Source organism: Gracilinanus agilis, chromosome 5, assembly GCF_016433145.1.
Source record: "Gracilinanus agilis isolate LMUSP501 chromosome 5, AgileGrace, whole genome shotgun sequence".
In the NCBI taxonomy this organism is placed as follows: domain Eukaryota; kingdom Metazoa; phylum Chordata; class Mammalia; order Didelphimorphia; family Didelphidae; genus Gracilinanus; species Gracilinanus agilis.
The window spans coordinates 197975136-198002763 of NC_058134.1; the positions used below are offsets into that span (position 1 = coordinate 197975136).

The window sequence follows — 27628 nt, forward strand, 5'->3', positions numbered from 1 at the left end:
TTAAGTATGGCATGAAGAACTCACAGTAGAGCCACCTGCTTACGAAATACTAAACCTCTCATATATGGGTATGTTGTGCTCAACCTTTGCACTTTGGACAGAAATGAAAAGATAAAGAAAGATGTAGAGACCTCATTGTAGACTGCTACCTTGTAGGTCTTCCTAGTGATCAAATATACCTTTACATTAAAAAAAAAAACTTCAAGTAAACTCTGGGGTGTATTGCCCCACTTTAGCCTATGTTATTCAAGACACCTTCATCTGGAGATCTTGTCTTTTTTAATAACAAGTAACATACTTCCTCACCATCAATAATCATCTTCCTCTTTTGTTTCACTTAGGAAGTTTTAAATGATACAATCTCTTATCCTGATGGCACCTTTATGGATTGGGAGTTTAAAATCTCTGTTATGTATGACATTGCCAAGGTAAGTATATGTCTTGCTAACATTAAGCACACTCTGTAAGTTACCTAGAGAAAAATGTATCATGTTGTCATCTCTACTCTAATATTCAAGGCATTATATATACTTTTTAGCCTATATGTTAGTCAGATAAAAATCATTCATTTCTTATCCTTATATTAAATGATTGTAAAAATAATCCTTAATAGGGGCAGGTAGGTGGCTTGATGGTCCTGGGTTCAAATGTGACCTCAGACACTTCCTAGCGATGTGATCCTGGGCAAGTTACTTAATCCCTATTGCTTGACTCTTATTGTGCTTCTGTCTTGGAATGGGTTAGTATTTCCAAGATGGAAGATAAGGTGTTTTTTTTAAAAACGTTAATACATAGTGCATAAAGTTTACACTTTCCTAATAAACTATTAAATTTAATCAGCATGTAGAAAAGTTCCTCTTTCAGTTCTCTAAAATTTGCTATGCACTTCTGCCTTTTGAGGTGTGATGGTGGTATAGTTTCTGAATATAGTATTAAGTAGTATATGAGCTGGGGGGGACGAATGATGTGTAACAAATTAGGTAGAGAGTTCCCTGAAGCAAGCTGGAAATAGAGCAATAAAGGAATTCAGTATGGCATAAAGGGAAGAAAAAATGGGTGAACATCTGCATCTGTAATAAAAAGTTGGCTTCATCAGAGCAGAGTGACTGGATCTGATCTAAATTTTGGTTTCCCCCTGTGTCTAGCACGATATTCTGTACACAATAGTCCTATTCTTTCTCCACTATATTCTCCACATAATAGATTTCAAAAAGGACTACCATAATCTCCTAACTTGGACTACCCTGATTTCTCTCCACCTCTCTCCCTAACACCTTCACCATTGCTAGTGTGTTCCCCTAAATAAATCATTTTGTATTTACAGTGTGCATATTTTACATTTTCTTCTCTATTTAAATATTGCTCCCCCAATAGAGTATAAACTCCTTGAGGACAGGAACTGTTTCATTCTTGTCTTGGCATCTTGGCTCCTGTCCCTAGTGCATTTCTAAATTGGAGGTTAATAAATGCTTGTTGAATAAATGATACCTAGTGTAGTGTTTTGTATAGAATTGATTTTTAGTAAATATTGGTCTAATTAAATGTTTGTAGGTTGTGGGGGAAAAGTCCTACAATTTCACTAGGTCAGTGATGGGCAAACTATGTCCTTCAGGCCAGATGTGGCCCCCTGAAATATTCTATCAGGCCACACGACATTATTCCTAATCTGACGAGTACAATGAGTAGGATACAGTACACAGAAACTTTGAAAGAGTTGCCTTAGAAACAGACTGACAGATGAGCATTTCCTTTTCTTTGGCCCCCTCTTTAAAAAGTTTGCCCATCACTGCACTATTCTTGAAGAAAATGGCAATGGAAGCTCTTGAATATGCTCTGAACCTGAAAGAAGAATATTTTTTTCTAGGGAACAGCCATAATAGAACAATGAACATAATGGACAGTGAGTCAGGGTGGGGTCTATATTTAAGTTCCAATAGAGTGATCTTAAAGTACTTTTTGTGCTGTTGTAGCCTAATCTTTGAAAAGAAAAAATCATTTATGAGAGAAAGCACTGGGCTGAAATCTGAGTTCTAATACAAATTTTTTTTGTCATTGAAGAAGTAATTTGACCTCTATGGGACTCGTTTTCTTAATCTGGAAAAACATTAGTTTAGATTAAATGACGACTAATATAACAATTATAACAATGGTTAGCATTGGGGCAGGTAGGTGGCTAGAGACGGGAGGTCCTGGGTTCAAATGTGACCTCAGACACTTCCTAGCTGTGTGACTCAGCAATTGCCTAGCCCTTACCACTCTTTTATCTTGGAACCAATCCTTAGTAATCATTAGTATTGATTCTAAAACAGAAGATAAGGGTTTATAAAAACAAACATCAATTAGTGCCTCCTATGTGCTTTATAGATATTATCTTATTTGAATCTCACAACAACCCTGGGAGATTGGTATTATTATTATCATACCCATTTTATAATTGAGAAAATTGAGGCAACTAGAAGATGGGTGACTTGCCCAAAATCACATAGCTATTAAATAACTAAAGCCATCAAGTCTTCCTGATTCCAGGAATAGTGTTCTATCCACTGCACCACCTAGCACATTGCTACCCATATTTCAGTGCTAACCATCTATCAGAGCAACTCACTGGTAAAGTGAAAAGAGTGCTGGCTCTAGAGTCAAAAAGTCTCATCTTTGTGAGTTCAAATCTGGCCTCAGACATTTACTAGCAGTATGATCCTGGGAAAGTCATTTAACCTTTTTTGTCTCAGTTCTTCATCTGTAAAATGAGAACACATTGGAGATGAAAATGGCAAATCACTCCAGTATCTTTGCCAAGAGCTGGACACAACTGAACAACAACAACTCATCTACCATATCTCTAGTTCTATCTTTGTTCCATTCATCCTTTTTCCACCTCTACTTTTGGGTATTGTTTCTTCATTTTCTTGTTCTTCTAATTATAGCTACAGAAGTTATAATTTTTCTTCCTCTTTAATTATTTTTGTTTGTTTGAGCCCTCATCAAAGGTAGAACACAGAAAGGAACTTCCTTGACCAATGAATATTGGCATTTTAGCTATACTATCTAGCCGTATAGAGTTGTCTAGGGACACTGTTCTTTCAATACTTCAATACCATCCCCTTTATTATTTTCTTACTTTATCTTTCTCTATTCTTTTCCTCCCTTCTCTTCTTTCTTCTGCTCTTTTTTCTGTTTTCTCATCTGCCTCCGTTTATCCTTCTTAACTTTCCTTGAAAACATTTTTAATTCTGCAAACGTACATGTATACACACATATCATATAAAAGCCTAGAAAGGAATAGCAATGTAAGATATGAAGAAATGCTAATATTTCCCCTTGGCAGCTGGTAATGTCTGGTTAGACTTCAATCAAACACTTAGAATTTGATGGCTGTGAACTAGCTGGCTGAAGTAAGAGGACCAAAGCTATAACTAGAGAACTGAGCAGCTGGAGCTTTCTGAAGGTCTGGGGCTCGGTGGTGGTTTAGAAGTTCAGATGCTTCCCGGGGGGTTTAGAGGCTGCAGTCCCCAGGTAGGAAGGATTGAATAAGTCAAGATTACAGTGAGGGTGAAGAATAGATTTAGAAGAATGAAAGGACACGGACCCATTAAAGGATAAGAGGTTGCCATCAGAACTATGCTATAGAACTTTTTTTTTTTTTATCAGCTCTTTGGGTAAGGGAATAATTAGATTTGCAGATTACACATAGCTAGGAAAAATAGCTGACAAGTTGAATGACAGGATCTAAAAAGACCTGGACAGGTTTAAATGATGAAACAACTCTGAAAAAGATTTAATAAGGATCATGAATTTAAAGCCATAAAAGCTCTCACAGGCCAGTGAGTCTAGCCTCCACATTCCTGGGAGAGCAAAGTGAGATCACAGAGCTGTTTTCCTAAGGTCATACACATAGTACAGGTATCTATCTATACGTGTATCACTATAATATGACTAGCAATATACACATATGGCTCTAGTCACACATATATCACTCATACACAGATAGTATATGTAATATATATATATATACACATAAATAGGTATATACAACACACACGACTACAGTTATACATGTGTGTTTATACATAACACTTGTATATTAGTTGCACATATATAGAGCCATGTATATGTTTATATGTGGTCACATGTGTGGCTAGGGCCATATGTCTATATATAACACACATGACCAGGGTCATACATATTTATGGTATGTACATATATGCATACATGTATATGTGTGTGACACTAGTTATACTATAATACTATTCTTGTAGATACTTTTAATAGCTGGATGATGCTTAGATAGATAGAAAGATGGATGGATGGATAGGTAGACAGGTAAATAGATAGATAGACAAATAGATGGGTAGATGGACAGAAAGACAGATAGATAGGTAGATATAGACAGAAAGAGAGAGATGGAGAAAGACAGATAGACAGACAGACAGATAGATAGATAGATAGATAGATAGATAGATAGATAGATAGATAGATAGATATACAGACAGATAGATAGACAGATGGACAGACAGATAGACAGATGGATAGAGAGAAAGATGGACAGATAGAAAGACAGAGATAGTGAGATGGATAGATCGAGAGTCTATATATATATATATGCTACAAGTATAGTACTGTAGTATGACTAAGTATGACACCTAGTACAAATATCTAAAGCAAGATTGGATCCAGATATTCCATATTCTAGGGCCAGTATTCTATACACTACACCACAGTTATGCATCAATAGTGTCATATGGTAGATCCCAAACCCCAAAAATCTAAAAAATAGAATGTGTTAATTAGACTGCATTAAACCCCATGGTGAGGGGGCAGCTGGGTGGCTCAGTGGATTGAGAGCCTGGCCTAGAGATGGGAGGTCTTTGTTCAAATCTGGCCTCAGGCACTTCCTGGCTATGTGACCCTGGACAAGACCCTTCACCCCCATTGCCTAGCCCTCACTATTTTTCTGCCTTAGAACCAACACATAGAATTTCTGCTAAGTGAAGGTAAGGGTTTAAAGAGAGAGAGAGAGAGAGAGAGAGAGAGAGAGAGAGAGAGAGAGAGAGAGAGAGAACATCTGTAATAAACTCCACTGTTCTCTCCTTTGGTCAAGCCATGTCTTGTGTGATCATTTCTGAGTGCCCCATTTGAGCTGGAGAAGGTTCAGAAGACAATGAACAGGATACTGAAGAGCCCGCTGAGTGTGACTTGGGGGGAATTGGGGATGTTTAGTCAAGAGAAGTCTTGGTGAGTTCGGAGCAGGAGGGACAAGAGCTACCTTTAGGAAACTGAAAGGCTGAGATGTGGAAGATCCATTAGACTTACTCATGGCCCCAGTGGACAGAACTTGGAGCAATGATTGAGTTGCAGAGAGGTAGGTTTAGGCTGAAGGTGAGGAAAACTTGCTAACAGTTCAAGGTGTGCAGGAATCAAATGAACTGCCTTAGAAGGTCTTTTGTTTCCTCTTATTGGAAGTCTTTGAATAGCAACAGGATAACTTGTTAAGCATACTGCAGAAAGGGCTCTGGTCCAGGATCAGTTCAGACTCCATGAACAATGAGGAGGGCATGTCTTACTCCAAGATGCTGTGATTCTGTGACTTGCCCAGGATCACACAGTTAAGAAGGGATAGTTCTTTTTCACGAAATTAGGTGCCTGATTCCAAAATTTACGGTTCTTGCCACACTATATTATACTTTCTCTTTTAATAGGCTCAGGACTAAAGATTAAGAATACTAAAATGCCACATCATCAATAGGAGATTAAACATGCTGCCTTGGCTAATAGAGTAAATTCTAAATCCTTCTCGATTCCTTCCTGTAGGAAAAAGAAAGAATGAACAAATGAAAAGCACTGATTAAAAGCCCTTATTATGTGCCAAGCACTGACATAGGTACTGGAGATTCAAATATAAAAGATATAGTTCCTACCCTCAAGGAGCTTACATTCTAAGCGAGGTTGTTGTTGTGGTTGTGTCAGATTCTTTGCAAACCCTTGGGTTTTCTTGGCAGAGAAACTAGAATGGTTTGCCATTTCCTTATCTAGCTTATTTTACAGATAAGGAAACTGAGGCAAACAGGGTTAAATAACTTGCCAAAAGCCATATAGCTAATAAGTATTTGAGGTCAAATTTGAATTCAAGAAAATGAATCTTCCTGACTCCAGTCCCAGGGTTCAAACCACTGTGCACATAAAGAGAAGTAGTGGCTAGGGAGGGATATTTTGGTTTGTAAGTCACAGGAATGAGTGGTGTAGTACAGACTGCCTGTAGTATCTAGGCTGTATTGATCTGATTACATTTCCTTAATCAATCAGCAAGCATTTATTAAGTGCCTACTATGTGCTAGACTCTGAGCCAGTCACTAAGAGAAGAGGAAGACAGGGAAAGGGAGGATAGGGAATACTATAGTTAAATGGCAAGAAAATGGATAGAATAGAATATGAAGCCTGATTAAATATGGAGACCAATATAGCCATACGAATTTGTGTTCATATGTTAACCAATCAGATCAGTCTGAACAAAGGCAGGAATTCCAAAACTGAGTGGATTCATGGGAATAGTCTAGAAGTCTGGTGGTTCCAAAGAGTCTGCAGCAGAGCAGATGTTAAGATGGCTGGGGTAAAATATGAAGCATGCTAGGGATGGCTAGATATTGTAATCTAATCTATTCAGCGGTGGGATTTTATACTCATTTACTTATCAATTAGGGCATCACAGATCCTAGAATAGGAGTGCCAAAGTTGGCTTAAGTTGCCAAAGAATGGCTTAAGTTTCCCTCTACCCTTACACCATGGTATCTGGTCTACTAATCTACTGGTGCAAAGGGTTGGGGTAGCAGGGTAGCTGGCAAGAACTTTGCCAGGGTGGAATGAGAAGACAGTTTCATGTCTTATGATATGGAAAAGATATAGAAATCTTTAGAATTTAGAAATAGAAAAAAATCCTTGGCCACCAGGGAATGGAGAACATAGGACTTCCATGATAGAATGAGACACAGATCAAGAAGAATCCTAGATCCTAGAACCAGAGAATTGTTTGATCTAAATCCTTGCCTCTTAGTAGGTAAAATATTATTATGCCCCTTTACAGATTAGAAAGCTGAGCCCCAAAGAAATGAAGTCACACAACTAAGAAGTGATAGAGGAAATTTCAAACATCCTTGTCACTTGTCTCCTAGAGCAGTTCCATTTTTTTATTGTGGATATTTATTACCCTTTTGTTGATGAGAAATCAGTGTTAAACTATTTATCTGCTTATCTTGAGGACAACCAAAATTTCATTGTTAGCTTATCATTTAAGCCACATATGCTGAGAAAAATGTATGCAATGCTAGATGCAGAGTAGGTCCTCTATAATTATTTTTAAAATTTTAATTGAATTAAACAAACTGAAAAGTTTAATTAATTTTACTGAACTGGTGTGTTGCTGTATTCATTATGTCCCCTAAACTTGTTCACTACTTTAAAAGAAAAACAGACCTAAAAAGAAAAATCTGTGGACTCTCAGCTCTTTCTAAGGATTTTCAATTATTTTATTTTTCCATTCTTTTTATTTTCTGTTTGCAATTAAAAAACGATAGGGGATGTCCTATCTGCACTCCAGTAAAACTGAAGTTCATGGTCGCCTAAAGTCTACTAACTGTGTAGTGGACAGCAGAATGGTGGTGAAGATCACTGATTTTGGTTGCAATTCCATTTTACCTACGAAGAAAGGTCAGTCGTTATCCTATTTAGTTGCAATTTCCACACTTGTTGACTTTATTTCTGGTTTTGAGTTTTTTGAATACTCACAGCTGGGTCATTTGTTTCATAGAATAAGGTAATGGGAAGCCCTAGTCTGGGTGGCACAGTGGGCTGTAGAGTCAGGAAGACCAAAGTTCAAATGCTGTCTCAGACACTTGTTAGCTGTGTGACCCTGGGAAAGCCGCTTTACCCTGTTTGCCTTGGTCCTCTTATCTGGAAAATGAGTTAGAGAAGGAAATGGCAAACTGCTCTGGCACCGTGGCCAAGAAAACTCCAAATGGAGTCGCCAGGAATTAGATGCAATTGAAATAACTGCACAACCACAAAGCATAGGTCCTGAATTCAGGTCCTGGCTCTGCAGACCACTAACTTATAACCATGCCACTTTATCATTCTGAGATACATCTCCTTGTTTCCTTATTTCAAAAGTACAGGAATAGAATGTGATGATCCTTTTTGACTATAACATTCTATGTATTTCCATCACTTAGGAAAGAATGCTTTTAGACACTAACTGACTCACTTTCTCAAGCATGGTATAATAATAATATAATGAAGAAAGAAAATAAACATTTAAGTGCCTACTATGTGCTAGGCATTGTGCTAAATGTACAAATATTATCATTTGTTCCTCACGATAACTCTATGAGACAGGTGCTATTATTATCCTGATTTTACAGATGAGGAAACTGAGGCAGACAGAGGTTAAGTGACTTGTCACATGGCTAGGAAATATCTGAGGATGGATTTGAATTCAGGTCTTCCTAATTCCATACCCCGTCCCTAGTGTGTATTGATAGAGCCTTGGATTTCAAGTCAAAAGATTTTGGTTCTAAGCTGGCGTTCATTAACTGCCACTAGCCCACTATGTAACTCTCATTACCAAACCTTTCTGGGTCTCTGATTCCAGACATGTAAAATCTAGATGTTAAGTTAGGGAGGCATCATACTGCAATAAGAACAGCTAGGTGATAGAGTGCTGGCCCAGAATCAGGAGGACTTGAGTTCAAATCCAGCCTCAGATACTTATTTGCTGTCTGACCTTAGGCAACACTTAACCTTAAGTTTGCCTCAGTTTTTTCATCTATAAAATGGAAATATATTGGAGAAAGAAATGGCCCATCCACTCCAGTATCTTTGCCAAGAAAACCCCAAATTGGGTCATGAAGAGTAGGACAATGACTGAAAAAAATCCAAGAAGTAGTGCAGTAGAAAGATAACTAGACTAGGAGTCAAGAGACCTGAATTTAAGTCCTGGCTCCATCACTAATTTGCCATGTGCACATGCACAAGTCACAACTTCTTTGGATGTCAGCTCTCTCATCTGTAAAATGAGGTTAGACAAAATAATCTCTAAGGCTCTTTCCAGCTATGACAACCTATAATTTTTTGGGGGAAAAAGTACTTTTCATCTGTGGTCCTTCACTTTTTAAAACCTATGCTCCTTCACCCTGCTGCATTCCTGCATCATTATGAAGAAAGAAAAACACAGAGTGATTTCTGTTTTGTTTAGGAGCCCTCCTTCCCCCATGAGCCCTTATCTATCATAAGAGCTGTTAGCATGGTAGCTCTCTCTTCTCCAGGCTAAAACATCCCCAGTTTCTTTGACCCATCCTAGGACGGCATGTTTTTGTTTATTTTTTTCAATTCTCTTCCTAATAAATTACTTCAGCTTGTCTATTGATGCGAAAGCATATTGAAGAAGGCTTGACAACTAAATTATACAATTAGCTAAGCCTGACTTAAAACATAATTGGATTTGAAAATGACTTCAGAGAATTAGCACTTATTAAGCTTCCCATTTCAAAATTTGTTTCTACCTAGAATTATGGTCTTGGACAAGTGGCCTTTGTCCTTTAATTTTTGAATCTGTTAAAGAGGGAATGAAAATCCTTTTCTCTGGTTATTTTCCAAGTTATGGTTATTTTCCAAGTTATGGTTATGATAAAGACAAAATGATACTGAATCAGTTTAGTTTCATTCAACAGGTATTTAAAAAATATCTACCTCTAGTCGATCCCTGTTGTAAAGGTGGCTCATAAAAACCATGGGTCAATCCATGTCCCATCTAAAAAGTCAAATTGGTCCAATATTCCAGAAAGTAATTTGGAATTACACATTAGAGAAGTGATTAAAATGATCAACCCTTGACTCAGAGATCCTTTCTTTAAATGAAATTTTTGGAATTCATAGTCCATGGCTTGGCCCTCCAATCAGAGAGGCAGAGGGTGCGAATGAGGTTCGAGTACCAAGGCTGATTGAATCTTTCAGGATGGTGAGATTCCCCGATGATGAGGTTCCTGAAGCATGATAAAGTCCAGAAAAATCCCCCAAAGTATAGTTAGATGGGAGTATTGCTGCTTCCCCCTTCTTCTGGGACCTGAGCATTGCCACTTCCCTCTTCCAGGTCCCATTACTACTCTTGCCCTCAGTAAATCATGTGGGGTACCTAGGACTCATTTGTTTATATCCTAAATGACAGAAAATTCTAAAGGGTCTTGGGTTTGCAGTAGAGTGAGGAGATAAAGCAGCTCCAATATTCTCTTTCCACGGGCTTCTCTCAGTGTTTAGTACTGTCTAAACAAATTTCACATGGAACAGTTTTCCATGTTTTTTATGCCCCATAAAAAGTCCTTTTTGGCACAGTTCTTAGACCATTACTGAACTAACAGTCTTCAGGGAGGGACCACGCCTATCACATCGGATATGACAATCATTCCCAAATACAGTCATTCAAATTCAGCAGCTACATTTATTATCTTCAGAACTTATTCTTAAAGACCCAAAATACATTCACGTCTACCTCTAATGATGGACAGTTTACTTCCTAATCCTACTGGGTCATTCACGGTCTCTTCCCTGTCCCTTTGAGAGAACTCATGGTTTGTGACCAGAAGTACAGTACCTTCAGGGTACAAGACTCCCATATTAAGACCTCTAGTGTCCCCTTCTTCCACATGGACTTTCCCCAGCTTGGGCCAGAAAGCCATCCATGTGGTCATTTCAATTCAATACTTCCAGCTACAGCAAATGTTTTGGGCCAAGCCTGTTTCATATTTGTCACTTCTTATGGCATGGTAATATTTGATTACAACATTCATCCCCTTTGTGAGTATGAGGAATCCAGGAAACAATGGGAAAATGGTACTTGTCCTCCTTAGTTTTTTAGTGGATGAGGCCTATAGGAGTGGAATGTTGCATATACTGTCAGACTCAGTTAACGTGCTGGTGAGTTTTGCTGAAATTCTCCACTTTCCCAACTTCCTCTTTCCCACTCTTGGTTACAAGCGATAGTTGATGAGTGGAAAAGGGATATGTTGGGAAATAAAGGGGGGGGTATTAAAAGATATTAATAAGAGTTTTTAAAAAGAAAAAAAGGCCAACTTTAACAAAGGCTATAAGGTAACTCCTTTCCCTAATACCATCCTAATGAAAAATTCCTTTTAGGCTTTGGATGTTCTTTTAAATACAAAACAAAAAATTATTTATACATTAATGTCAAGGGTTAGGCTAGAGTTTAAGAAAAAGAGGCATTGAAAGAAAGGCATTCTTCCTCTAAATTCAAGATAATCTTTTTTTTAGTCAGGCCAGATTATGCAGGAAAAGAATTGTGAAAGGAGTAAAAGGTTTTGGAGGGGTGGAGGAGGAAGTGTTGCTGACCACCCCCAAATGTTTTTGGCATCTCAGATTTGTGGATGGCTCCTGAACACCTCCGAGAAGCCAATGTGTCTCAGAAAGGGGATGTGTACAGCTATGGGATAATCACTCAAGAAATCATACTTCGAAGAGAAACCTTTTACACATTGAGATGTCGGGACCAGAAAGGTAAGTGTGTACCAGCCAGGCAGCGCAGAAAAGAACATCGCCCTAGCTGTCAGGAGCTGCATGTTCTAGCTGAGATTCTCTTACTAACTCTGACACAAAGCAATTCACTTTATCAATCAGCGATGAAGCACTCTGTGCTTTCGGTTTTCTTTTTCTCTAAAATTGGAGTAATGATCTCTGCTCACAGAGGCTGTGTGAGATAGTAGACTTCAGAGACCCACAAGATCTGGGTCCAAGTCTTGCTTTTGACACATCTTGGCTGTAGAATCCTGGGTGAAGGCACTTAATCCATTAGGGTCCCAGGAAAATCTCTGCAAATGAAAGTTGCATAAGAATTGCATGGTAGAGGCAGCTTTGTTAGTCAATAAACATTTATTAAGTGTTAATTAAGTATAGCTAGAGAGAGTAATGGGCTTAGAGTCAAGAAGGCTCATCTTTATGAGTTCAAATCTGGCCCCAGATCCTTCCTAGCTGTGTGACCCTGGGCAAGTAACCTAACCCTCTATGCCTCAGTTTCCTCATCTGTAAAGTGACCTGGAGAAGAAAATGACAAACCACTCCAATATCTCTGCCAAGAAAACCTCAAATGGGATCATGAAGAGTCAGATATGACTGAAATGACTGAACAATAGCAATAACAACAAAGTGCTAAGACCATTTCCATATACCAATGAATTCATAGGTCTGATTCCTCCCCAAAAAAACAAACCCACTGCCCTGTCTTGCAGAGTTCTTATGAGAATAAGATAATATAAAATGCTAACCAAATATGGAATATTATTATTCATTATTATTGTGGGTTGGAAGACCTTAATATGATTCTGTTTTTTTTTTTCTTTCTCTAATGATCCCAATGGCAGAGGCATCTCTGCTTGACAACATGTCCTCAATCATTCACTCTAGCTAGATGACGTGGGTCATGTTCTTAATCACAAAAGATCTTCAGTCATTACACTGACAAGCTCCAAATACATTTTATCCCTCAGTCTTATGATGTCACTGCCACAGGTGATACTCTTCTTATCTCCCTGCTCCTTTCACCTGGAAATTATGCCTGTGGCTACCAAAGAGGCCAATTAGTGCTTGTTGAGGAGAAGTGTGCTGAAAACCAATATAACATTCAGTCAAAAAGTCTAACTCCTGTGTATTGTCTCCTTAGAGAAAATTTTCAGAGTGGAGAATTACAATGGTCTGAAACCATTCCGCCCAGATCTCTTTCTAGAGACAACGGATGAAAAGGAACTGGAAGTAAGGCAAATCCTCCAGAAAATCCTTCTCCTATCTCCAAGTCTCATTCTTCTCCCCACATCAACCATTTCTGATTAACCAGATGATGATGTCTAAAAATGTTAAGGGGCAGAGCAAGAGTCTCCTACCTTACTTATATAGCCTTCTTCTTTCCCTATTCTTTATTCTTTCTCCCTCATCACTAGGGCATTGTCACATTAATTCATCAGCTCACCATCTTGCTTATATTCACTTGGTTCATCCCTATGATCATGAACATGCCAGCCCATTCCTTGCTCTTTCTTGACTCAGGGTGTCGCCATGGTGCTATAGAAAGAACCCAAGACAAGAATTCAGAAGAGTCTTAGCTTGAACCTATTTACTTGTTCTCTGACATTTAACAAGTCATTTAAATTTTCTGGATCTTTTTCTTCATTTATAAAAGGAGAGGGAAGGGAAAGAAGGAAAAGGAGTAAGAATTGATATAGTGTCTCCCTCCTCTGTGCTAAATAGAGGCAGCTGGTGGCTCAGTAGATAGAGAACTGAGCCTGGAGTCAGGAAGACCTGGCCTCAGATGCTTCCTAGTTGTGTGATCCTGAGCAAGTCACTTAACCTCTGATTGCCTGACAAAAGGATCCACTGGAGAAGGAACTGGAGAAGGATACTGCTCCAGTATCCTTGCCGAGAAAACTTTATAGTCCAGGAGGTCACAGAGTCAGACATGATGACCACAAGAGAAACCATCCTAACTGCTTTGCAAGCATCATCTCATTTGATGGGATGACGAAATGTCATTCTTCTCTCATAGGGCTGTTGGAGGATAAGGTGATAGCATGTATATAAAACACTTAGTGAGGAAGGAAGTTATCATTTATATAGTACCTACTATATGCCAAGTACTGTGCTAAGATTTTGCAAATTTCACTTCCTGCATCACCTTGAACCAATCAATTAACCACTCTAGGCCTCAGTTTCCTCAAATGTAAAATAAAGGTCTTGGACTTCTAAGGTCTTTTCTAGCTCAAAGTCCATGATCTGATAGCACACACCCAAGGACAATTCAGTACTTCAGGGATCCCTGATTTTCTTGGAATGGGTATATCCTTCATCAGTGCTGATGGCAATCCCTTGAAGATCCTTGTTGAGAGTTGGTGTGGCCAAAGACTCTTATTATCTATCCCCCAGGCAACCTGATGATGACCCTCTGAATTGGGTGCTCCAATACTTGGAGCATAATGGAAGCCTTTCAAGCTTGGTAGGATTTATCAGGACTTGGGCTCCATTAACACAGCCTTCAAGAAACCGAGGTCACCTCCATGACATGCCGAGGCTTCAGAGGAGTACTTTAATGAAAGATAATTTACGTATAGTCATAGATGGGCAACTAGGTGGCCCAATGGGTACAGCACTGGGGCCTGGAATCAGGATGACCCAAGTTCAAATCTGGCCTCAGATACTTACTACTTGTATGACCCTGGGCAAGTAAGTCATTTAACCTTGTTTGACTCAGTTTCCTCATCTGTCAAGAGAGCTGGAGAAGGAATGGCAAACACTCCAGTATCTTTGTTGAGAAAATCCCAAATGGGTTCATGAGGAATCAGACATGATTGAAATAACTCAACAATAACACATGCTAGTTGACTTGACATTTTGACGTAGTAAACTGGAAGATTAAAGGGATGTTAAAGATATATAATAATTTACCTAGATTTTATCAGGATATTTGATTAAAAAACAAAAAAACAACTCTTAGACTGTTCTTGGGGACATGATGGATTTAGGTTAAATAAATAATAGTGCAATTAGGCAGATTCTGAATTATTTGAGTATCTGGACTCAGAGAATAGTCATTAATAGTATGTAAAGAGGTCACTGATGTAGTACCGCAGGTTCTATTCTTGGCTCTATGTGGTTTAACATTTTTATCATTGACTCAGATAAAAGCATGCATAGAATATTTATCAAATTCAGAGACATTAAATCAATCTAGAGGGACAGCTAACAGATTAGATGATGGAATCAATATTTTAAAAGATCTTAACAAGTTGGAACACTGAGATGCACAGAATATGACAAAATTCAATTAAGGACAATGTTTAAAAACTAACATCACAGGTGGAAGATGGGAAAGGTATGTGATTAGATAGCAGTTTGTTCAAAAAAGATCTGCAGGCTATAGTAAACTGCAGCTGGATAAGAATCAGTGGTGTGCCATAGAGGGAGCATTCGGAGATATGGAGCCTCCAGGAATAAGCAGAGGATGGTCCTCCCATGCTTTACAGAGGTCAGACCACATCTGGAGAATTGTGTTCAATTGGGGACACCACATTTTAAGAGAAATATAAATTAATAAGCTTACATTAAGCTTATTATATATAATATGTAAGTATAAAATAAAAGGTTATACTATATAAACTAATTCTTATATTAAGAAGAATATAAACTAATAAACCAATAAGATCTAGAGGAGGGCACTTTGGGATGGCAAAAGGCCTGGATTATATGTCCTATAGGTTGAGTCATTCAGCTTAGAGAAGAAAAGGAATGGTGGGTGTGGGGGTGAAGGTAAAGGGATAGAGGAAGGCATGTTTGAGATGTGAGGCATTAGCTTTGTTCTGCTTTCCATGTCTGGAATCAATGGTCAAAAGTGTCAAAGAGGCAAATTGGGGTAGGTAAAAGGAAAAACTTCTTAAAGATGAGTTTTCCAGAAATGGAATGAGATGCCTCAAGAGTTGGAAGATTCTTCTCAAAGGAAATTTTCAATCAAAGGCTAGAGGACTACTTTCAGATATGTTGTAGAGGGAATTCCTTAAAAAAACCCACCAAACTCTTCTCTTCTGCTTTAGAATTGATATCATTTCTAAGACAGAAAAGTAGTAAGGGTTAGGCAACTGGGGTTAAGTGATTTGCCCAGGGTCACACAGCTAGGAAGTGTCTGAGGCCAGAGTTGAACCCAGGCCACCTAGCTGCCCTGATGGGGAATTTCTTTCCAAATATGGGTTGGACTAGGTGGTCCCTAATGTTTCTTTTGGCTCTTGACATTTTTTGATTATGTGATGCTTCCTCTCTCATACAGACTGTTCTAAACAAACTAGTTATATCCATCATTATGATTCTGCCCACTCTTTTGTTCAATCATGCCTAGAGGAGATTTTATTTTATTTTTTTTTACCCCAATCTGGTACTATTAAGATCACTCCCTTACATCAAGGTCCAACTCAAGTGTTGCTATTTCCTTCATGAAGCTTTCTCTTATCCTGCCCCCTGACCAAACCACACCCCCCCCACCCATATACAGAGTAATCTCTCTCTTTTCTCAATTTTTCTGTAGTACCTTGGACTTTCCCTTTCATTTATTACAATCTGCCTTGCGGTATGGTTATTTGTGTATATACTTCCTCCTCTCTATTAGATTATAAACTACTTAAGGCCAGGAACTCTTATTAATTCATCTTTTTACCCCCAATATCTTGCACACATAGGCATGTATGGATAAAGTGTTGGAGTCAGGAAGAACTGGTTTTTAATTCTGTCTTACACATTTATTAGCTGTGTAACTTTGGGTTTCAACATTTAAACTCTTTGGATCTCAGTTTCCTCATCTGTAAAATTATAGTGTTGGGCTAAATTATCTCTAAAGTCCCTTCTCAGCTCTAAATCTGTGTCCTCCTATGACCTGCTAATATTTCTGTACATTACACAAACTCCCTAATCCTTTTCCTTTTCTGTTTTATCCTTGATCTACCCCCAGAAAATAAGGCAGTGAGCCTAGACTGAAACTTCATTGAGGATTTTTAGGTCTCATTCTTCCTCTTAATAATAGTAAGGTGGTTGGAGGAAAGTGAAGCCCTTGACAGTAGCAAGGGCAATAATTTAAAGATTAGTTAGTAGATGAGAGCTCCCCACATCCTTGTTAGAATTGTAGAGCTACCTTAAAACACTCCCTGGATTGCTTCTAATCATCTGTGGAAAGGAAAAGAAGCAAGATTCTGTCTTGATTCATCTTGCTGCCTTGATACAACTCATCTCTTAGTTAATTTTCCCACTGCTTACTTCTAGGTATTTCTACTTGTTAAAAACTGCTGGGAAGAAGACCCAGAGAAGAGACCAGACTTTAAGAAAATTGAGAGTACCCTGGCTAAACTATTTAGGTATGGGTGGTATTACTTATTTTCCTACCAAAAAATTCAGATATTTTCCTCATCTGTAGAATGGGACTCATACTGTGCCTTTTTGAAGGGGTTGTTATGAACAAAGTCCCTTGTAAACTGGCAAGTACTATATATAGCTCTTACCAGGGGTGTGCTGGTAAATGTTAAAAACTTACTCTTGCTTGCATGAAACAGTTTTTAACAATATTTAACATTTTTCTCTTTCTTTTCTTTTCATTCTTTCTCTGCTTTCTTTCTCTCTTTCTTTCCTGTCTTTCTTTTTTCCTTCTCTCTATTTCTTTTTCTTTCTCTCTCTCTTTCCCCTACTTTTCCGAATAGGAATTTTTAGCTGTTTTGTAAAAATGATAAATATATTTCAGAGGATTGGTCTCTGAAAACATAAAAACCCAGTTTCTCTGCCTATCATTTTTTGCAGACCTCAGTGCACTATATAAACATAAAGATGCTTTAAGTATAACCTAAGTCTGTTAAGAGCTTGTTTCAGGGAGTCCTAATCACTCAATTAGTTCTACATCATCTCTCCTGGTTACTCTAAGACCAGTGCAAGTTGGTACAAGGTCAAGAATAGGATGTTATTATGCAAAACGACAGATCTCATCTGACTTCAATTGGAGAAAAATGTATTCTTGTATATATTTTTGTGTCTGTGTATCGTTGACATATCTTGCATACCAAACTCTTATCAGAGAAACTTGATAACAGAGATTTTTTTTTCCATTTGACCACTTCTCTTTTTATATCTTAGATGCATTAATGGAGAAACATTTCAGTTTCATATAATTAAAGTTATCTCTTTTATATTTTGTAATTACTTCTCACTCTTGTTTGGTTGGGAATACATCTCCTAGCCATAGCTGTGTGAAACAGGCTTCTCCTCTGGAAGAGAATGTTTCAAGGAATTCCTTAAGCCAAGATTGCTAGCCATCGGCCATCGCCTTCCCTGACCAGACTAAAGACTCTAAGCACAAGACTTCGGTTTTATAAGACCCTGTACAGTCTCATGCAATGCCCTTACCCCCATTTAATAAATGCTTTCAGGCTGACTTAAGGTCCCAGAAACAACCACAGAAAACAAACCTACCCATACTTCCCACACTCTTCAGAATAAAGAAATATTCTGCCCCAAGTAAGCATTAGAAGCCTAAAGCACACAGAGATCAGATCTGTATACTTTACTTGCAAATCAGATTGAAAAATGCTTCCCTCTTCATCAGCCTGGATCTGTGTGTGAGTCTCTGCTATTTATTGAATGGCAGGTGTAGCTCTCCCCTTCATTTCCCACCCACCCCCAACCACTTCTCAAGTTTTCCCACCTGGGAGAAAATAACTTTGCTTTATCTTTCCTGTAGTCATTTTCACAGTCAAAACAACGAGAGCTACATGGACACCTTAATCCGACGCCTTCAACTCTACTCCCGGAACCTCGAACACCTGGTGGAGGAAAGGACCAAGCTCTACAAGGCAGAGCGGGACAGAGCAGACAGGCTTAACTTCATGCTGCTACCCAGGTGAAATTGGGCTTCCTGCTAGTGTGGTTTCCCAGCATTCCAGAGCTGTGCTTCATAGGCTAAGATGTGCTTCAGCATGTCCTTTCGGGGTTCTGTCTGTCTCTCTTCCTATCCCACATGCTGGTAACTTCTCACTCTTCTTCATCTGGGCAAGTCCATAGACATTTTGAATGCCCACCCTATTTAAGTCATGTTCTAGTTCCTTGGAAATTTAAAGTAGTTAAAGTTTTTAAAAAGTTAGGAAGCCTTTAGGGGTGGTAGAAGGCAGGATGATGGGAGAAATAAGAAATAACAAGATGCTGGATGCATTCATTCCTCAGAGAGGAGATGCCGGAAGATAAAGGTTAGAAGCTGAATTGTAGACAGCCAGTGTATGCCCTTCATTTTGTTAAATAGTTTTGCAGGCATACAATAAGAGGTAGGATTCCAGGGTGAGACCTCCAAATGGTAAGCTAGGTACTTTTTCAGCTCGAAACAATTATAAAACAGCTAGTGTCTAGATAGAAACCAATGTGTATTTAAAAAAGGAAATTAATTATTTAAAATACTTACACTAATGGATAAAGGCAAGGGCAGAAGAGCCAAGAACTATGTCTAAGCCTTGAGGCAACCCCTAGAGGAGAGAAAGAATTAATAAATTGACATTTGCCAACAGATGAATGCTGAGTATACTCTTTATTAACCTTTATAGTTCATGTAAACTCTGCAGGTCTTTATCCCAACATCCACATGCACTGGTAAATTGAGTCCCCAGAGGACAGTGATGTTGGGCAGTTACCTTCCCAACTATGTTAGGGCACTAGAGGTACCCTAAAGGGATAGGAGTGTTTTTCTTATGCTATTGGCTTGAGCCATTCTGATGTGAGTTTATCCCTCCCAATATTAATAATTATTAATTGTTACCCTATATCATGTAATCAAGCATCAACTAGCTTTATATTGTCCAAAACATATTCATTCCTTCTCCTTCAAAAAAAAACCCCAAACACACAGAATATACAATCCAGAACACACAGAACATACAATTCAGAACAGAGATCTACTATCTGGATCTCTTAGAAGAGAGAGTGAGTGTTTCAACTTGTGATAATTATAGTTAAGTTTCTCTAATAAAGTATTCATATTCAAGATATATAGGGAAATGATTTAAATGTACTAGTCTTAATATCTATTTATCCAGAGAAAGAACTGTTGGAGTCATATTTCACATAAGTGTATTTATGGTTTTATTTGGGGTTTTTGGTAATGTAGGAGTGTGTTCTTACAACAATGATTTAATATTGAAGTGTGCTTTGCATGACAATAAAAAATGAAAAAAAAGGCACCCATTTACCAGTGGATAAATGGGCAATGGATATGAAAATGTTTAAGCGGAAGAAATCCAAAATATCAACAAGCATATAAAAATGCTCCAAAGCAGTAAATATTAGAGATATGCAAATTAAAGCAATTATGGTTGACAAAGATGACCAAAGTTGGAGGGATGGCTGGAAAATACTAAAGCATTATTGGTGGAGGTGTAAATTGGTTAAGCCATTCTAAGGACTGAAGAAGGATGGGAGAGAGGGAGAGAACATGTTATCTGAAAAAAAATACATTTAAAAATTATAGTTTATGAATACAATAGAATCTGATTGTATCATAAAACATGGCAAAAGGGCAATTTCGGAGGAAACTAGAAAGACTTCTATGAACTGATACAGAATGAAGTTAGTAGAAATAGGAGAATAATCTATACAATGATTACATTGTAAAGAAAAACAACTTTGAAAGACTTTAAAATTCTGATCAATGTAATGACAAACCCTGATTTCAGAAGATGAAGCACTTCTTACCAGAGAAGGGATGGACTTAAAATGCAGATTGAGAAGAAAAAAATTTTGGACATAGCTAAAGTGGGAATTGGTTTTGGTTGACTATGTTTGTTCTGAAGGTTTTTTTTTAAATAAATATTGTTCAGTTTGGGGGGGAGTGGAGAAAGGGAGAGATAAGTGTATGTTAATCAAAAAAATAATTAAATTAAAATTTCAAAAGAAACAAAAAGTTTTTACCAAACCAAATTCACTTCTGAATTCCATTGCCAGTGGATAGAATTGCTACATTGCTGTCTGGGCAGAGTGTCAGCACCGAATGAAACCAACTGTACTCTTTTCAAAGTAATATCTCAGTATTACAAGCAATGAGTGGGTGATCAATACCTAGATCCTCTGACAATTCATGCCTTGTATTTAGAAACTCAAAACAGAGACTACTTGTGATAAAAGCAACAAAGAAGCATTAAACCTCCTCCATCCCTGCCTCCCACTCCCTTATGCATACCTCAAATGTAGATCCAAAAATATTTATTTGGTAACTCTCCAGTGCCAGAAGGATCAGAATGGACCTCTCAGCATAATGACAGATTATTTTTCCAGCATTGGTCGGATATGTGGGTGCATCTGTGGAGAGCATGCACAATTAACTTCAGGAAATCTCAACCTTTTAGAGAATGGTTTCAGAAAATTCCACCTCAGGATCTATCAGAATGAAATATTAATTGTATATTGTAAGAGTTTAAATTAATGGTTGAGTAATAATTATATGAAATTATGTGGTTGCCAATATTTATTATATCTCAAATCTGAAATTTATTTACAAATATTTACAAAATGGAGAGGAGACAGTAAAGTAGACCAATGTGAAGAGGTTAGAGAGCTTATCTATCCTATCAACCTAAATGTGAGTAACCACACTGCCTCCTCCAAGATGGAAGCTAGTCTCTTCAGAAACTAGGAAAGGAGTCAGTCTTTCACACACCCAATGAAGTAGTTCAGGAGTCAGAGTCCAAGTTGAAGCTGAGCTCCAAGACCACAATCCAAGCCTTAGTCTCCAGCAAAGCTCCCTTGAAGACTATCTCCAGAAGACAATTCCTTCAGACTGTCTTCTCAAAGACAATCTGCTCTGAAAGAGTTTGGGGCTTGCTTTTATGGTGACTTCTTGTCCCTTCCCCTCTTCACAGGGGCTAATCACAGTTTTAAAATTGTCTAGCACTGCCCAGGGGGCAGTGTCTGTGGGATCAACTTCTCACCTTCTGAAGGTTAAGTTCTCATCAAAAAGGTACACAGTTTCCTGATTGATTGAATTTCTGTGAGTGCAACTTTTCCAAGTACCTTGCTAGCTTCTTACCTAGTACTAAGTAGGGTGTTCAATCTTTTGTTGATTCAATTTAAAAGTAGACAAAGGAGAATTAATCTTGTCTTCAGTCTAGTGAGGTATTAAGTAGGGGTATTTAAGTTAGTGTTAACTCAAGATAGACATTATCATCATGATGTGCTATAATGTTTATGCCTTATACGTTTGGTGGAAGGAAAAGAAAATAAATGTGATTAAAAAATAAAATAGATTTTAAAAACTAGGAATGCACAAGTTTTAGACACTTCTAGGAAATTAACCAGAGGCATAAATTAAGTATGAACAAGTGCTTAATTATCTGTACAAGAGATAAATGCCTCAAGAGATTGGTAAAATCAGTTTATACAACACAGGAAATATTTTGGGAATGACATATCTTTTGATCTATATTTAACAAAGAAGAGATTGAGATAGCAGCAAAGGAAGGAAGGATGGTTGAGATTCTTTAAAAGGTCATAAGATTTGGACTTTCTATAGTTGTTTGCGTCCATATCCTTGGAACAGCAGTGGCTGATAGTAGTACCTGCAGTGCAAGCTGAGAGACATTTGTGTTAGTTAAAATCACCTGGGGTTCTATTTGGAAGGATTGAGCCTCAATATATGTATCAATATAGTGTATGACAAACTTCCTGTGGACATGTGGGGGACCTTGGCACTACATTTCCCGTGGTCCAAAGGGTTTCCTGTTTTAGATGACGTCTTCAAGGTGTGGGATGGCTTTAAATATTGGGAAGTGGTTTTGAACTGGCTCTTTAGCTACCTGGGTGAACTTCCTCTTGAGTTACCTGGGCGCACGAAGATACGGAAAGGTAAAATGGCTGAGGCAGCAGTTTGAATACTTACAGGCGTGTGGTCTAATGATTTTATCTCTATCAGCATGGCTTTTATTAAAATACTATTCACCAGGGGGCAGCTGGGTAGCTCAGTGGAGTGAGAGTCAGGCCTAGAGACAGGAGATCCTAGGTTCAAACCCGGCCTCAGCCACTTCCCAGCTGTGTGACCCTGGGCAAGTCACTTGACCCCCATTGCCCACCCTTACCAATCTTCCACCTATGAGACAATACACCAAAGTACAAGGGTTTAAAAAAAATACTATTCACCCTTTTAATCTCGGCCTTCATCATTTTTAAAAATAACACATTCCAGGGACAAACTAAATACATTGAAGAAAATCACCTTCAGACTCTACAAGTGTAGACCTAGAACAGAGTTAGAACTTCATAAGGTCTCTGAAAAAGAAAAAATACTTCTTGTTACCAGGAATTATGAGTTACCATTTGACTATGTATTCTCTTAGTTTGAACCCATTCTCCCCTTGAATCCTATGTGTAATTGTGGGGAAAAATGCTCCAGATTTTGGGAAGGGATGTTCTATAAAGAGTGTCCATATCATACCTTCTTAGTAAGTACTCCTTTTAAAAAGCTAAATAATCACAACTAACTAATTTATAATGAATAGGAAGAACACTAAATAGAAATTTGAAAACAACAGTACTAGATGTACCATATGAACCCAGTGGGTCTATAATAACTTTTCCTTAGATTAACACTAATAGGCTATTTTGTTCTTGACTAGAAAGGGAGATGAACTGGCAATGTAGCTAAAAGTGAAATATAACAGATGGAATATGCAAGTGCTAAACTGATATCCATAAAATAGTAAAAAAAAAGGTATAAGACATGATAGTGAGTTCTCCCACTGACTAACTTTACTTTTTAAAGAAACCAAACATCTTTTTTCTTCAGACATATTTTCAAGTATTCAGAATTTTCACAACTAATTTTTAGAAGATAAAAACCCTACTGTCTTCCCAGTTGTCTTAAACAATTTAATATTTATAGCTTAATGGTGACAGGAATGAAACTGCTTAGAAAGTCAAATGTGTTTTTAACTCCAGTATAATTGGACAGAACCTTTAGTTTGGTCTAGATCATATTACCAAATTTAGGACAAGTATTTTTCCTTATAATCTCATAAAGAACATTCTGACTTTGAATGTTTTCTAATTTTTGGTCATGACTATGCTTTTGGACAATGTTTTGTTCATGAAACAGTTTGGTGGCAAAATAGCTAAAATGCTAGTTTGAGGTCAGGAAGAACTGACTTTGAATTCTGCCTCAGACATTTATTAGTTGTGTGGTCCTGGACAAGTCATTCGATCTCTCTCCGTCTCAGTTTCCTCATCTGTAGAATGGGACTAATTGGCTAGTCACCCTGACTTTTGTCTTGCCACTACACTTTGATGACTCTGGAAGAAAGACTCAGGCTGCCAACTTTGGGCAGCTCCATCTTACTTAAATGTAATCCACAAATTCATTAAATTAAATCCACAAGTTAAAGACATCATCCCATGATATCATTGTTCTTCTTCAAAAATGAAGGACAAAGAACAATTCAAAATGGGGTTAATAATAGCATCTATCTCATAGGGTTGTATAAGGAACAAATGAGATAGCATATGTAAGGCTCTTTGCAAACTTTTTGCTCTATGTAAATGGTAGCTATTATTATTGTTATTACTTTTAGCAGACAATTCATTCATGATTTCCATTATAGAGTTTCCATAAGATATCATTTGATGTGAAGGTGGATAAGAAATTATTGTGATTTGAGAGAATATTCATGTCATAATTATAATATTCAAATATCAAGCCATTGGACATCATCTAGGTCATACACACCTGACACACATTCCACACATGTACATAGACATATATATGTCTGTCGTTTCTCTTTAGTTCCTCATTGTCCAGTTCAGTTGGAGTCCAGCCTTCTAGATTTATTGGCATGTTACAGATTTGTTGCTGTTTCATGGCAATGGCTTGTGGGAGAAAAGAACAAATGGCCTTAACTGGAAGCCCTTCTCTTTGTGCTCTTTCCCTTCTTCAGGTTAGTGGTAAAGTCTTTGAAGGAGAAAGGTTTTGTGGAGCCTGAACTATACGAGGAGGTCACAATCTACTTCAGTGACATTGTTGGTTTTACCACCATCTGCAAGTATAGCACCCCTATGGAGGTGGTCGACATGCTCAATGACATCTACAAGAGCTTTGACCACATTTTGGATCATCATGATGTCTACAAGGTAAGTCTTAAAGTACCCTTAATAAGGCTGAATGCATTGAGAGAAGAAGATCAATATAGAAAATGAAAATGGCTTATCTTCTTATTTGTATTAATTTTCGTCCTTAGAAGAAGAATTTTCCCAATTAAAAAAAAAGAGCTGGGAGTGAGTGAGAGGATAGAGTCTACAGGCTGAGTGAATGTGACTTCTGTTCCTGAATAGAAATGAATTTTAAATTGAAATACAAAAGGGTTGTTACCATTGTGGACAAGATGGAGAGATGTGAGCTAGAAGATGGTACAGTTAGGTGGATTCAACAATGGTGAAATGACCAGAACCAAAAAGTATCATTAACAGGCTGATGGTAACTTGAAATTTTTCCTGGAGTACAAAGGATCTGTCATTAGCCAATCATTGTTTGATATTTTTATCCATGACTTATGTAAAAAAATAGATGGGATGCTTATTTAAGTTTTATATGACATGAAGTTGGAAAGGATATCAGCTAACATGTTGCTGAGAGAATCAGTATACAAAAAGATCTCTAATTGTGATAAAAGCAAAGTCTTATAAATGGAATCAATAAATTAGTTTCACAAGATGGGAAAAACATGGCTAAGAAAGCCAGTCACCTGAAAAAAAGATTTGGGGTTTGTGCAGACTGCAAACTCAATGTGAGTCAAGAGTGTAATATGATGACCCAAAAAACCTCATGAATGAAAGCTTCCTCCTTGCCAAAAAGACATATTGCTTATAATGAGAGAGGTGATAATCCCACTGTATTAGGAAGGACATTATCCACACATTTCTAGAGAAGGGCAATCAAGAAGATTATGGGGGGTTAGAGATGAAGATAGTTGAAGGACCTGGGAGTGTTTGGCCTGGATAAGAGTACAATATGGAGCAGATCACAGCTGTTTTCAAGACTGTAGGACTGTCTTGTGGAAGAATGATTAGACTATTTTTGCTTGACCCCTGGGGACAGAACTAAGAACAATGGGTAAAAGTGGCAAAAAAAAGTTGATTTAAGGAAGTTGCAAAGAAAATTTATTTAAGGAAATAACTAACAGCTAAAGCAACTGAAAAGTTTCTGCTTCAGCTTCTCTTCCTACCTGTCTGACCATTGCTTTTCAGTCTCTTTTTCAGGAACATTTTCCAAATCTTCTCTCCTATCCCTTGATGTACCATGTAGCCCTGGTCTGGGTGCTTTCCCCTTCTTTCTCTTCATAATCTCTCTTGGAAACCTCATGAATCACAAAGGATTTAATTATCACCCCAAAACAGATGACTGCAAAGCCTACATATTTTGCCTTCTCATCTCTCCTAAGCTCTAGTTCCACATTACCAGCTCTCTGCTAGACATCTGCATCTGGCTGTGCTATAGGCATTGGAAATTCTACATGTCCAAAAAATTATCTTTCCCCTTGAACTACCTTTTCCTATCTTATCTATTTCAGTGAGGGCCATCACTATCTTTCTTGTCTTCTAAGTTCAAAATTGGTTGAAATAAAAATAAAATAAAAGGATACAGGCACTCAGTAACAACATCAATCTTGAGTTCATTTTAAGAAAAAGATTAAAAATCTCATCACTAGATTAATGTATGTGGCAATAGTAATATCGATAATAACTGTGTTTACATAGCACTTTAAAGTCCACAAAGATCATTAAAAACATTGTAACACGTCAAAATAGGAACTATCAATAAGGAAATGATTCTATGAACTGCTATTTGGAAAATGACAAATGCTAGAGAACGTGTTTCTAATATATTCTTCTACCAAGTGGGATGAGATAATAAAATGAGAAAAATTTCAATGAAAGAAATATAGGCTTTTATGAAATATTTCCTAATCTTTCTCTCCTGAGGGGAAGTGGAAGAAAGCCATTTGTTGGAATCACATAAAACTATTCTTTCCAATTCAGTATTTATATAATGCTCATCATCAGAGCATATGGGTGATTTATATTGTTAATAAGTTCCCTGTGCAGATAAAGCACGTGGAAGCTGTTTTATTATTCATTTAACTAGATTAGATGACAACCTTTGGAAGTTATTGTAGGAATACTCTTACTCAGGTTCCCAATAAGATAAAGTATATCTTCTCAATGATAATTCCCACTAGTAGTTCAGCGTCTGCTCATGGTGAGCACTCAGGTCATATTATTGATGATGTAGAATGACTTGTTGAATGAATTTCTGTGATTTTCTAAGAATAAGGCAGCTAAACAGAAAACTATTTCCATAGGTGGAGACCATTGGAGATGCCTATATGGTTGCTAGTGGTTTGCCAGAGAGGAATGGTAATCGCCATGCAGTAGACATTGCCAAGATGGCTCTGGATATCCTCAGTTTCATGGGATCCTTTGAACTCCAGCATCTTCCTGGCCTTCCTGTGTGGATCCGAATTGGAGTACATTCTGGTATGGAGTTAAGAATTATGCCAACTACGAGCCAAGTCCTTAAAGAGAAAGGGTTTCCAATTGTGATCTTTATATAAATCTGTCTTGCATCTTTTATGTTTTTCTCTTTAAGTTCTAAGGGTACAAAATGTTGGACCATTTTGGTTTTCCCTCTGATTCTTTTTGATCACCAAGTGAGAGGTGTCAGTTTTTGAGATAAGCCACTCCATGTTTCAACCTCATTAAGGAATCTGAGATTCCATTGTTATTTTTTTTAACTTCTCCTATATTCCAATCATCAAATTATTTTTTACAATATTGGATTATTTAAAAAATAATCTGGGCAGATTCAAAAAGAGCATTATTCTACCTCTTTTACACACTAATCTTCTTTCAGAAATGTAGGGGAGAGCCGCCTATGTGGCTCAGTGGGATAAAAGTCAGGCTTGAAGATGGGAGGTCCTAAGTTCAAACCCAGCCTCAGACACTTCCTAGCTGTGTGACCCTGGGCAAGTCATTTAATTCCACTTGC

The 27628-nt window shown here is 37.7% G+C and overlaps 1 protein-coding gene across 1 annotated transcript in view; it reads left to right on the forward strand.

The window, feature by feature from the left end:
• The window catches only part of GUCY2C (guanylate cyclase 2C), a 92931-nt gene that overhangs the window by 52404 nt on the left and 12899 nt on the right, over positions 1–27628 (forward strand). The window contains exons 16-23 of the mRNA XM_044678080.1: positions 342–428; positions 7566–7698; positions 11416–11553; positions 12713–12801; positions 16840–16931; positions 18302–18460; positions 24522–24714; positions 26943–27117. Coding sequence (XP_044534015.1) covers positions 342–428; positions 7566–7698; positions 11416–11553; positions 12713–12801; positions 16840–16931; positions 18302–18460; positions 24522–24714; positions 26943–27117 — 1066 coding nt within the window. The remainder of the gene's footprint in view (positions 1–341; positions 429–7565; positions 7699–11415; positions 11554–12712; positions 12802–16839; positions 16932–18301; positions 18461–24521; positions 24715–26942; positions 27118–27628) is intronic.